This window comes from Carassius gibelio, chromosome B5, assembly GCF_023724105.1.
Source record: "Carassius gibelio isolate Cgi1373 ecotype wild population from Czech Republic chromosome B5, carGib1.2-hapl.c, whole genome shotgun sequence".
Lineage (NCBI taxonomy): Eukaryota > Metazoa > Chordata > Actinopteri > Cypriniformes > Cyprinidae > Carassius > Carassius gibelio.
In genome coordinates this window covers 17,265,101-17,279,021 of record NC_068400.1, presented here as the reverse complement: position 1 = coordinate 17,279,021, position 13,921 = coordinate 17,265,101, and the positions used below count along the sequence as shown (strand labels likewise).

The window sequence follows — 13,921 nt, the reverse complement described above, 5'->3', positions numbered from 1 at the left end:
ATCAGACTGCTTAACAGCCAGCTATCCTTCATCTAAAACCGCAATACATTCTGCTCTAAGTTTATTGTCATTGTACGTACACTGCCACTTTTAATATTCATTCATGTAGCTTTAGGGTGAGGAGGATTCAGCCTCTGTGCACCCTTCAAGAACTTAACATTCAGGTCGTTCCTTCCGATGGATTGGCCAGCTTCGAGAGAATGGTTTACTGTGATAGCTGACTTTAAGGGAAACAGGTCAATTTAGCTCAAAGGGGAATCATTTAAGATTTTATAGGGAATTTGGACAGGAACACTGTTTTACAGCTGATCAATGAGTCGGCCAGCAATTTACTGAACCAGTCGTATAACATCAACTCTGCAATGAATATTAAAATTCAAAATATAGTAAAAACACTATTAATTAGCACAGTAACAAGATCGGCAGTTTAAGACATTAAAATAAATATACAATAAAATTTAAATTAAGTTTAAATAAAACATCAATAACAAAATAAACACAAAACAGAAACAAAACACAAAATAAAATCAAGGACTGTTCCTCTCTCATCCTTCATTTTCATTACTCCTCCTTTTAATCCTTCTGGAGCTCCTCCGTGGGACTTGAGACTGGTGAATGGTGAAGGTGTCGCTCATTTTCAATTACTACACTGGCCTTGCTCCATTCCCACGGCTCTCGGCCACACCCCACTCATCACATACCCTCATCGCCCATAGCAGCCCGGGGGGTACTCCCGAGACTGTGCTCTACTCCCCCCTTCCATGTCTGGAGAAGCCAATAATGGTCTTACTCACCAACATGCTTTCCAAATTAAGTTTCTTTCATTCTTTTTTTTTTTTTTTAAACAAAATTGGCTATATTGACACTGCTCTTTTTTTGACAATGGAATCTACAGTACTGTGAAAAGTTACATTCAAGCTCCATAAGAACAACAGACACCATAAAGGAGGTCCATGACTTGTATGTTACATGTTTTCACGGAGTAGCATTGAGGGAGGAAGTGGTTGGGTCAGATAAGCTGTTCTTGGATCTGTCTAATTGTTTAATATATTTAAGTTAGAACATGTCTCAGAGTAGATTTAAAGAGGGTTTAAAGAGGATATACTGACAGTGGAGGAGGTGCTGCTGCTGCTGCCTGACATGGGTCAGTCCATGCTCTTGTTGTACAGAGCTGAGATATAAAGTAAGAGCACAACTAGAAAACATTGATAAACACTGTGCAATACTGCGCTGCTAAGTCGGTACTGGGGGGTGAGTACCAGTCTTCAATGTTTTGACAAGAAGACATACGATTCTGATTGTGTTAAATAGTGTGTCGCCAAAACTACATTGCTGGTGTAGTTTGTCTGATTTAGAAGCAGATAAATGGCCAGATGATTGAGCAGCAGAAATAAGAGGTCTTTCTCCAGTGAAGCCACAGGACATTCGTTTCCTTGACTGCTCTAACATGAGTTCCTGTAGGCTTTGTTTGTTGTCTTTGTTTCTTTTGCTAGCATCTTTGTGGTTTTGTTGCATTGCATACTCCTGACCATTCTTGTCCTGGTGTATGTAAGATGATGTAATTTGGCAGTTGTCCTGACAAACTCTGATGTTGAGAAGACACCTCAAGTGTATTTGATTCAGTGCTTGAGAGTGCTTGAATCTTGAATCATTAATGCCAGGTGGTGTTTACTCTGTAAAGTTGTTAAGCCCTCGTGTCAGCCAACATAACTGCTGTAAACAAAGGGTTCACCTTTCCTGTTTTTTCACCACAGATTTTTGAAAGGCTGGCCTGAGTGAATTTCTTGCAACACTGCTTTTCTGAACTTGAATTAAATTTTCAGTTTAGTTCCCCACAACACACAATCCTGTTACATTTATCATTAATCTTGCATAAGCCTTATTCATATAGTATTTTTTTTTCACAGGGAATTGACCTATTTTCAACATTTACAGGGTTTAGTCTGTGATTTTATTGCCATCCGAATCCAGAATGTCAGGGTTTATCTCCTACCACCCACATAAAAATCGCAACATGACTTACCTACTGTATTTTGACAAACACCAAGGTTGTGTGGTAATTTATTTGCAGTCCGAATCCACATCAGTTTACAAGCAATTTTAAAATTCAATGTTTAAATCCTTTTTGACCACTGCAAGGCACCATATGGTAACTCTTGAGCTTCGCTGTGATTTGCATGGATTTTAGATGTAAAGTTGTTACTGAAATGTTGGAATGCATTTACAAGAACTATATTTCATCAACCGCTCCACAAAAAAAAAAAAGCATGCAAACATTACAAAACATTGCAATGCAATTTTAATATATTACGTACAATTATATAGGCTACATTAAAAATATAAACCAAACAGTTTTATACTTACCTGTAAATAAGAGGTTGCATTAATTATTAACTGTACACGTGAGCAGTGCATTCTTGGGTTCATAAAACCACAGAACTCGTCCCTACACTTTGAATAAATCATCATCCAAATGTATACGTTTTATTACTGAGGTGCTATGTCAATTTGTTTTTAGAGACCGCCACATGAGAAACAATTAATCTGAAAGAATTTTGAATTGAAATATTTCACAATATTTACAAAAACTCTTTACAGCTCATGGACTTTTATTGTTATCTGTGCTGGCTGTCTATATTAAGAGCAACTTCTTTTATATCGGAAATACAGAAGAATGTGTAAATTAGCTGATATTTCTTCAGTTCCTGATCTGTGATCTCAGGCAAAGGAATACAGTACATGACAAGCCATCTGTATTTCCATATTCAGCCTTCTGGTAGATACTGTGATCAAGACACTTATGCTTTGCCAGACAATATCAGTAGGGGTCTATGATACCATCTTAATTTGATCTACATCTGTCTCAAAAATATCGGATTCTCAATGCTTCTTTCTTGATTCGTGAATACAGGTGAGGATCATTGTGAACTAATGCTTTGTCAATGGTCAACAGTCCTTTGCATTTGTTGAAAACACTTTATTCTAGCTTCAGGCAGCTTTTCTTTTGACAATTTGTAACTTGGTGGAAACACTGTACTTCGTTATGGTACAAGATGCATAATTGTTTACTAAACCAAACGTTTTTTTTTCACATTTAAAGCTTGTTTGCATGTAAACCATGATGCTCTGCAGGGTTACTAATAATGGATAACACAGTTAATATTCATGCATACACAAAATGCAGATTATCCTTTCAGAAACATCTAGAGGAGGCACAAGAGGCAAAATACATTGGTCTCAAGCTGAAATATTATTTATCTTGACACTTATAAAACTGTAAAAGGCAATGGAACGGAGAAAGCTCTCTGCATGTCATAGTGTGTTCTCTCTTTTGACTTTGGATGGAAGGCAAATCGCACTGTAAAATTTACTTTGTGTGTGCATTATGACCTAGAGAGCTTTTGTTCTGGTGGTGTTATTTTACGTTTTTTATTTTTACTATTTTGGAAGAAACCTGGACGCAGAGATAGTCTGCTAAATTGAAATTTTGCATGTGCAGGGACAATTACTTTTCATCAAGGATCAGCAACTTCTTCCCTCCAAGCAATAGCCAGTGGCCATGTCCAAAAGCTTAGGCAGCTTTCTTGTTATCTTGCTATCCTATCAAATAGCCCAGTATGCTAGAGGAGAAAGCTTAATCCAAAATCTTCACTCTTTCTGCTCCTAACTAACTACCAAACTTGCCAGTAAAACTAATCAAAATACAAATTAATTTAAAAACAAGAATCCCTAGTAGCTTGAGGAGTCTGCTGGCCCTCTCTTCTGCAGGCTTTTAGCTGGCTTCTTCCTCTCTGGCCTTTTCTTTCTTATCTGAAAAGCTCATTGAGGCTTCTCTTTTTAGCCCTTTCACTCTAAATTGGCCCTGGCTCACTCTGCTCAACAAGGGACAAGGTAAAAGGATCTGACAGCCCTGGCTCATCACATGTGGAGGAGTGTCTCTGACCTGAAGCCTTAGTCATAAGGGTGAACCAGGGTCATGAGAAGCAGCAGTGAAGGCATTTAGGCCTGAAGGTTTAAAAACACATGGATACTTGAATTTTAATTAAAAAAGGAAACAAATTAATGTTTCTTTAAAAACAGAACAAGAATTTAATAATAAAAAACGTAGTTTCAGTTGAAGTTTCAGTCTGGGCTCTAATAAAATATAGATAACCTTGTAAGAATGATTGAAATCATCTTAAAAAAAAAAACTTTCGCATTCCTTGGAGAAACATTGCAAGCAAATGTAAAACTTCTTATGGAAATAAAAAGAGATTGGAAGAAAAAAACATACTGAAATGCTTTTGCAAGCAAATGCAAAACTATTGGAAATAAAAGTAGATATGAGAAAAAAATAACTATATTTCAATGAAAAGTTTCTTGGGGAATGCAATAGCATTTAAATATATATATTATATATATACACTGTAAAAAATAAGTGTAATTTTAACTGTAAAATTTTGTAAAAACGCTACGGAAAAAAACTGATAATAGGTTAACAGTAAGTTCCCGTACTATATACAGGGAAAAACTGTAAAAGATTTAACAAAGCATTTAATGTAAATTTACAGTAAAATTCTGTTAATTATACAGCTTTTAGAAGTAAAAAAAGAACAAATCAATGTATAATTTACAGTCTAAAACTGTAAACTGATATTCCCAGAATTCCCTGCGTGACACTCCACGTTTGAAAGTATTTTGTTTAAATAATCATGTTTTTAAATAGTTCTTGTTATCAGTTATGTACATTTGAGCTTTATGTTACATCTTCTGTTGCTTAATGAAAGTTTTTTGCATTATTTAAGTATCACGTGTGTTACCATGATGGTGTTTTGTGTTTCCATAAATGTGCACCTTCTATATGTTAATATATACTTCTGCTTGTGGTGAAGCTACTTGTGATGAGCTTTGATACTTCATGTGGCTTTCTCTTATACAGTACCATCTTTATTATTATGGTGGTTGTCAGTATTTTCAAGGTACAAAACAGATTTAATTTTGTGTGTTGTTGAATTTACTGGTTTATATTCACATTTTCTTGTTTGTAAATTACAGCTTTATATTGTAAAATTAACAGTTTTTGACGTAAATGTGTTTACAGTTTTCTGTATTTTTACAAAATTATTCTGGCAACCACAGCTGCCAAAAAGTTTTTGTAAAAACAACAAGAAATTTTTTACAGTGTATATTATTTTCATCATGTCCCCCCAGGCTTTACATCCTGTATAACCACACTTTTAATGGTGTGATCACACTTTTAAAGTAATGAAAAAAATAAAAAAAATAAAATAGGAAGTATAAGACCGTAGTCATGATTTGGATTTCCAATAATTAACATTCTAGTGGTGACTTATATGATAATATACCCATTAGGAGACTTAAAATCCAAATAAAATCATAGTTACATAAATTATTTTGGTATTTTGTTGGCATCACTTTCAAATTCAGGCCATGCCCTTCAAAAACAAGGTCTATGGTTCACCCTGAATAACAAAGCAGTGCTTGATCACTCTTTCTACTGAGAGTATTCAAAGTTTAAAGTGCTTCTTCATGCAGGGCTAACAGGAGACATTCCCTCTTCTCTAATCCCAGTTTTTTAATGGAAGAGAAAATGCCTTGTGAATTCTCAATAGAGGTGATGTGATGATGGATTGAAAAGACTTCAATGTCCATTTAATGTCCCTCTGAGAACAGTGTTCTATGTGCTTTTCATGGCCTTGCCCTCCTCAGTTTTTTGGTGTATACATGCAGCTTTAAAATGAACTGTGCCCAAACTGTGCCCACAGGGTTGCCAGGGTTACAATGGGTTTTTAGAAGTTTTTTTTTTTTATCTGATTCTTTTAAAATATGATAGGTTGGCACAAAGTGACCGTGGGAGCAGACTCTTAAAGCAGACTTTTTTTTTTTTTTGGCAGTCATTTAGAAAATATTTTTGTGAAATTAAAATGAGTTAAGATGAGTGCATTCATCTTCAAGCATATTTTTTTTTCTCAGTTTTATTTATTTATTCTGCTTATTAGTACTTTATAAGCACATATTAATGTCTTATTCTGCATGTCCTTTTTTTAGATCCCTTAAACGTGTAGTATGTAATTCTTGGCCACCAGGGGTCACTCAATCAAAATAAGAACATAAGACGTACTTTGATGACGTCGGGAAAGAGCGTAAGGCTCATGGGAGTTGACCTATCATTCCTCACTCATTCTAACTTAGTATTTTGACAATCACGTCTTTTCGAACGGGGAGATATAGACGGTTTCAACGGCAACAACATAAACAAACGTTACTGCGCATGAACGCTTTTGTGGACATAACTTAACTTCCGGTAGACTTCCAAATAGAATCAATAACAACAGCAAAGTCCCTCTAGAGTAGATATTTTTTGATAACAAACAAAATGTTTGCTGCGTGGATCAGGCGGACTTAATGAAAATGCAAATTCATTATTTGCCAACAGGAGATGTTTTAAAGCATAGACATAAAGCTCGAGAAATAGAGGTTTCCCCAGTAACAGCTGTAAACGAAGCAGAGCTGGTACGCTCACACGCTGCTATCAGGCATATAACATGCAAGTCTTCCTTCAGAAATACAGCGATATAAAAACACCTGTGCCTCGTTTTGATATTCAAACATAAATGTAAGGAATTATTATTATTATTAAACGTGCGGTACGCAACGTTACTCAATGAAGTCTTTTTGAAAAAAGATCAGTTTTAAAATTGTGGCGAGTCTCAAAAAATAAATAAATGTATGGGAAACACATCCTGCAGCACAACCACCTGAGCCCAACTTCAGTCTACTCATCACCTTGCCTTTAACTGCGTTTGTAGAAGGCACCGCAGCCAGACAGATATACACGACCGTGCGCCCGATGAAACCGTCTATATGAATTATGAGACCCCTATCAAGTCAATATTCCATCTAGTTAGTAGTAATATATGTTAAAAAACACGGCCGCCTTTTGTTAATAATTATAATTACGTTATACTATGATATCGAACAAGTTAGAGAACTGCATTTGAAGCTACTTTATTCAGCTAGATATAGAACAAATGTAGATTTACATGAGAGCTAGTCCGTTTGCGTTTTACACAAGACATCATCGTTTCACAAAATATACGGATATATAAAGTTAGCTGAATGGATGCATACCTGTTTATCAGAATGCAAGCGAGTTCGGCATCTCTCTGTAGTTTCAGCTTGTCACGAAGCTCTCTCTATCTTGGAAATGCAACTCCAATATTTACCCGTGTCTTGTTGCTTCTCTTGTCCCAAAACCATCTCGGGTCATTTATTTCACCCGTGCGTTTGCGCTTCACAGAACGTTCAGGCAAAGCATAATCATGATCCATAACTAAGTTATTGATTGAGGTTTAAATACGAATATAAACAATATAAATATAAAATATAATAGTCTCGATAAAGGCTACTACTTTTTCTTCTGTGTCTCGTCTTTGTTTCTGTTCACCTTTGTATTTGGCGATTCCGCAGGAAGTTAGATAAACTAGAGGGGTCAAAGTTTATATGACGTCATAGACGGGCGACAAAACCGAAATAAAGAAACGTGCCATGTCTTCGAATTAAACTATAAGTTTCTCCGGATTTGAAAGTTCGTGGAAACTGTCGGGATGATGTAAGTACACAACTAAAAAATATATATAACATAGATATAGTGATTTCTGCTATTTTTAAAGCAGAAAAATTACATATTGCGCCTTTAATTAGACCCCATGCAGTACCTAAATTTAACAACTACCTTACTAATTATTAATAATCAGCAAATAAGGAGTTTCTGGAGGGAAAAAGTCATAATTAATAATTAGAATTGGTTGCCAAAATAAAGTGTGACGCTTATCTTACTCCATACATGCCAACTTCGGATAGATCCACATACAGTGAACCTCAAAAATATTTGGAGACTTAATCCACACTTAAATAATGTATGAATGTCATTATCAGTGCTTTAAGGTATTGCTATGAACCTGCACCAAGAGTCTTTGATTGCAAGAAGTCATACTACAAGAAGTCCTCTGACCAAACAGTGTATGTGCCACTGTTGTGAAAACGCTAGTTCTTTAACTGACAGTTGACAAACAAGGATGAATGATGGAAGACTGAAATTTTCTAGTCTAACCCTAAAGCTCTAAATTAAAACCAGTAATGTAGGCCTACTGTAGTCACTTAGGGTACAGCAATAATCTTATCTGGTACAGCTGTGCATATTGCATATTGATTGCAGCTTCTTGATGACCACAACTTATCACAGGAATTCATCAAGTGTAAGACAGGCTCTGTTTATACAGTATTTTAGAGCATTTTCAGTGATCTGATTACAAGTGGTCAGGATACATTTATCATTTACTCCAGGTTCATGCATTTCAAATGTCTCCAGTGTAAAGCAGTGTACAGTTTGTAAAGAAACACTACATGCCTGTGCACATATGCATTCATATTAGACTAAGCATGTAATATGCATGCGTATGATGTTACCGTTTACATTTTGTAAATTACATGGACACACTAATGGTACTGTTTTCAGAAACTTGCACATTTCCAAAAGTTTGCATTTTCAGGCTCCCAAAACACAGTTGTTGTGTAAATAAATGACTAGACGCATTAAAAGGTTTCTGATTTTAGTGTAAACCAACACACCTTCAACTTAACTCATTGGTAGAGACTGCAAGACCTAAATTGGGTGTGTCAGTTTCTGCAGTGCTAAATGTCCAGTGGTGGGGGCCAACAGGAAGCACTGCTCTAGATGACAGCAGATAAAAGAAAAAATACATGTTTTCTTTTCAGATGTTAACGGAGCATAATAACATAGAGAACATGTATCATATGCTGAAGAGAAGTAACCTAAATGAAAAAGCACAAGGAACAAGTTTTTTATCAACTACTGAAGCATGTTGATGGCATATTTTTTTATTATCTCACACCCTGTCATTTCCCCTTTTTACTCTCATTCTCTTTTTATCCTCTTCACCCTTCTATCCCCCTTCCCTCTGTCTCTTTTCTCTCTCAGTTGTAGTGTCTTTCTGTTTAATCCAGATTTCTGATGTAATCCCTTCATTTCATGTAAAGATCAGCCATTGCACACAGAGGCTTAAACACCCTCTGCAGACGTGGTGCATCTCCTCACTATAAAATTATCACACCACAGCTTCCTGAAGGATTCCTGTATGGTCACAAATTGTACTCTTTATCATTCTCTAAAGCTAATTCTCCTATTAGCATATGCATAGCAAAGGCTTAGAAGCAGGCAAGTTTGTGATTCAAATTCTAAAATCTGATGATTTTGAGAGGTTCTGCCTATCACCATACAAATCTCTACCAAAAAACACCTCTGGCCAAGGCCCAAGATGAGGCCTCATTCCTTGTAGAATGGGCCCTGATACTTATAGCCAAAGAAAAGCATGAACTTCACAAACACACATTAAATTGCATCCACAAGCCAGTAGTTTTGTTGCAGCAACCCTTTCTTGTGGTCACCAAAGCAGAAAATAAAATGCTGCTGGTAAACGCCACTTTTTTGGGATACTCCCAAGTTCTTATTCCTACCATACTTGTCCATTGAACTGTTTTATTCAAGCAAAACCCTCTGACCTTGACTGGGGAAAGCACTTGGAGTTGCTTATTTTGCTTTGCTGGCTTGCCTATGCATTGTCCTAGAATCACCTCACAGACCTTCTTGGTTCTAAAATAAAACCGTTTTGGGTCACACTTTATTTTAGGGTCCAATTCTCACTATTTACTAACCATTAACTATGACTTTTGCCTCAATTAACTCCTTATTTGCTGCTTATTAATAGTTTATAAGGTAGTTGTTACGTTTAGGGTATTGGGTAGGATTAGAGATGTCATGCATTATATGTACTTTATAAGCACTAATAAACAGCCAATTTGTTAATAATAGACATGCTAATAAGCAACTAGTTATTGGTGTGAATTGGACCCTATACTAAAGTGTTACCCTGTTTTGTTTATAGAACTGCTTGTTAAATGAAAGATGTGGTTGCAGACATCTGAGTCATTTATTAACTAGGTTTGTGTAACTGGGTTGTGTCAGGTTCTGTATATAGAGAGAGGACCCAAGAACAGAAAGAGGTAGTTTTTTGGTGAGGGTCAAAATAAGATTGACATTCTGAACCAGAAGGAGATTATCCCAGCATGAATTTTAATGTCCTTGCTACGTTTCTGGACCTGGGAACATTGCAGTTGCATTGCTGTCTACGGAGGGAAAAAGAGCTCTCGGATTTGATCAAAAATATCTTAATTTGTGTTCCAAAGATGAACGAAGGTATTAAGGGTTTGGAACAGTGTGAGGGTGAGTAATTAATGATAGAATTTTCATTTTGGGTGAACTAACCCTTTAATACCACACACATCACTTAAATGATGATCAGAAACACTAATATAGTTTCTCAATGCACAGACGCTGATTGGCCAACACAGCTAAGAATCTCCTTTCACAAATGAGAAACCGTTCAACATACTGCTATCTTTCAAACACACCCATTACAGGTCTCTCTGACAGGACAGTTTCTGGCATACACATCTGCTTTGTCTGACTCATATTATTTTACTTTGATAAATTGTAATTTTAAAAAAATATATATATTCTTCTCATATTTGTGAATGCATTGAGAGAGTTTATCTTGATTTGTAGACTCAAGTTTCTACTTAAATTTCTTGTTAATCTGTTACCCTATACGTAGCCCTTGTGTTTCTTGTTGAGTTTGTCCTCTATTGGATGCCGTAACATTCTGCTTTATCGGAAGATGTTACATTTGTTAAAATGGGGTCAAATTATGCTGTGTGAGTGTGACCGTATGACTCGATCAACTTACACTAAGTTCCGTACTCAAGACCCCAATTTTGAAGCCTCCCCGATTACAGGCTTTCAACTAAATGAAAAGGACAAGCAGAGACCAAACCACAAGCTAGAATTTTATTTCTCACTTAATTAAAGCTCAACATCAATAAAAAACACGTTAATCATGCATGCAGAATATTAGTGGGCAATCCCACTACATGAGCAAGAAGTGTTTTAAAAGATGAGACGAACAACAGATATAGAATATATAAATTAAGTGTATTTACAATATTCACAGGGAACTTAAAACAACTTAATAAAACTAGAATAATTAAGCTGTTAAAAACATTTGCAGTCCATTTGCAATAATTACATAAAACAGTTCATAAACAATCCAGCATGTTGCTAGTCCCAAAGCCAATGTCCCAAAAGTGTCCTACAGTTTACATACAATCCAAGTGATGTTTCAAGTGCTTGTATCTGGAAAGGTAAGTCAGAATACACCACAGTCCAGAAAGGGTGATCACCAGCAAGTTTGTAAATAAGGATTTGCTTGCCATGCTGCCTCCTTTATTCTGTTCATTTCCTCTTTCCTGTCCAGACCCAGAGCCATAAAGACATACACACATTAAAACGGTTAAGAGGAATAAAATGGCTAAGACAACTTGAAAACCTATTAAAACTCAAATATACTTAAATTATATAATATTTGAAGTGGATTAAAACGTGCGTCCTGTGTGACAGTGTCACACCGTTGCATCAGTTTTTAATGCCTTGCCCTATTGGCTGAGGCTACACAGTCTAAAATAACTTATTTCTGTTCCTCTGTTGGTTTTTCTAGTTTCCTTATGTTTGTTATTATTTAATAAATCCTACATTTGGATATTGCTTTCTTCTTATTATTTATTATAAGACGGCTCTGTGGAAAACTTGATTCTGATTGGTCAGTCTTGACATTCCGAGGTATGTTATCCCTCGATAACAACTGTTAAAAGCTAATAACACAGGCTGATCCGGGTAACTGAAGTTGGCGCTGTACTCTTGATAGGAACAGTGTTTTTTGGTGGAAGCTTTGCGTTTGTTTAACTAATAAAAATATTAAAACTCGAAACTCAAAATAATTATGTCATCCTGGTATCGTGGCCTCGCTCCGCAGCTGCTGGCATTTTGCTACAATTATTTTGTACGCTGTTATCGATTATAAGATAACTAACTGGTAAGATTTTTTTTTTTTAAATATTTTATTGCTTTTAAATATTTTATTGCATTAATTATTTATGTTGTTATTAATTATAAAATGTTGTGTAGTAAGTGACTGAACCGTTTCCCTTAAAGGGGGGGTGAAATGCTATTTCATGCATACTGAGTTTTTTACACTGTTAAAGAGTTGGATTCCCATGCTAAACATGGACAAAGTTTCAAAAATTAAGTTGTACGTTTGAAGGAGTATTTCTGTTCCAAAAATACTCCTTCCGGTTTGTCACAAGTTTCGGGAAAGTTTTTTTCGAGTATGGCTCTGTGTGACGTTAGATGGAGCGGAATTTCCTTATATGGGTGCTAAGGGCACGTCTCCCGGAAGAGCGCGCGCTCCCGTATAGCAGAGCACTGAGAGCACAGACATTCACTGATCAGAGCGAGAGCATCACGAAATGTCACAAAAGAAGTGTGCAATCCCAACGAAAAAGGGTCACGATCGTGTGTTGGAACCGCAGGCGGTGAGTAAAACTGCTTAAAATATCTCTGCCTCCTTGTTAGTGCGTCTGCCTCCCATGCCGGAGACCCGGGTTCGAGCCCCGCTCGGAGCGAGTCGTTGCTGCTGCTGCTCTCGTTCAGTTTCAGCCTCGGGATATGATTCTGGATCATAAATAAACGGCTGAATCTGACTGTTAGCCATGGTTTGTTTTGGATGATGGTTTTTTCCTAAAGGTAATGTCACAGCTTCCAAACGCTCTCAACGCAAAAGCCTACTCACGCTCATGATTCTTTAGCTCCGCCCACACGTCACGCCTCCAGTTGGTCGTGTTTTTCCGGGAAAAATCGGTACAGACTATCTTTCGCTTATGAATATAATAAAACTAAAGACTTTTTGGAGTTATGAAGGATGCAGTACTACTCTATAGGTACTCAAGATTAACAGGATATTGAGTGAAAACGAGCATTTCACCCCCCCTTTAAATGTCCATCTAGTTTGAACAGTCGACAACTGCAGTATCATATTTTCCAGCAGGTGGCAGTATTTTGTACTCATGGGTGTTTGTGTGTGTGTGTGTTTTAGGTGACCATTCTACGAGGAAAGGACGGCTTTGGCTTCACGATCTGCTCTGACTCGCCTGTTCGTATTCAAGCAGTTGATCCAGGCAAGAACTGCTTTGTGTCTGGTGTGTGCTTGCATTTTTGCCAGAGGTTTCCGACTGAAGGCTCGGCATGTGTGGTATTTCTGGATCATGGATCATCAATCGTTATGGCCAAAAAGGGGTCTCTGTTCGTGTGTGTTAGGCCACATGACTTACACCTGATTCACACTCACTGTTATGCCACTACTGTAAATTGTCAGAATGTCACCTGTGTAATGGATGCAGTCACATTGGTTGTGTATGAGTGAGTTTGAGTCAGGCCACATGAGACAGTTTATTAACACATTACTGTAATATCACTATATTGTGTGTGTGTGTTTCTTCTCTCAGGTGGTCCAGCGGATCAGGCCGGTTTGCAACAGTCCGACACTGTGTTGCAGTTAAATGGTCAACCCGTCAAACACTGGAAGTGTGTAGAGCTTGCACAAGCTATTAGGTACAAATAATGCTCTTTATATTCAGAGCATAGACCACAGAGTATTTAGTGTTTACTCTGGTATTTCTTTTCACTTATTTCATCTCTTTATCTCATAACTTTACAGTTATGTCCCATTAGTTAACACCTACTAATGTTTTCTTAGTTAACATTAACTATGATTATTAAATGCCTTAAAAGTATTAATGGTAACAATTTATTTAAACCCTTTAAGTATAATGCAATATAAAGATTTTCATAATGTACGTTGTAATGCATTATATCGTTTGATAAAAACGAACAACAAAAAACAAATACAAATGTATCAAAATTAAAATCCATTATAATATTTTGTTTGTC

At 36.5% G+C, this 13,921-nt stretch overlaps 1 protein-coding gene across 2 annotated transcripts in view; it reads left to right on the top strand.

Moving 5' to 3' along the window:
• rgs3a (regulator of G protein signaling 3a) overlaps positions 1 to 13,921 on the top strand; it is a 181,509-nt gene that overhangs the window by 5,662 nt on the left and 161,926 nt on the right. For both annotated transcript variants that reach the window (XM_052556605.1, XM_052556606.1), the window contains exons 3-4: positions 13,068 to 13,149; positions 13,477 to 13,582. In XM_052556605.1, coding sequence (XP_052412565.1) covers positions 13,068 to 13,149; positions 13,477 to 13,582 — 188 coding nt within the window. The remainder of the gene's footprint in view (positions 1 to 13,067; positions 13,150 to 13,476; positions 13,583 to 13,921) is intronic.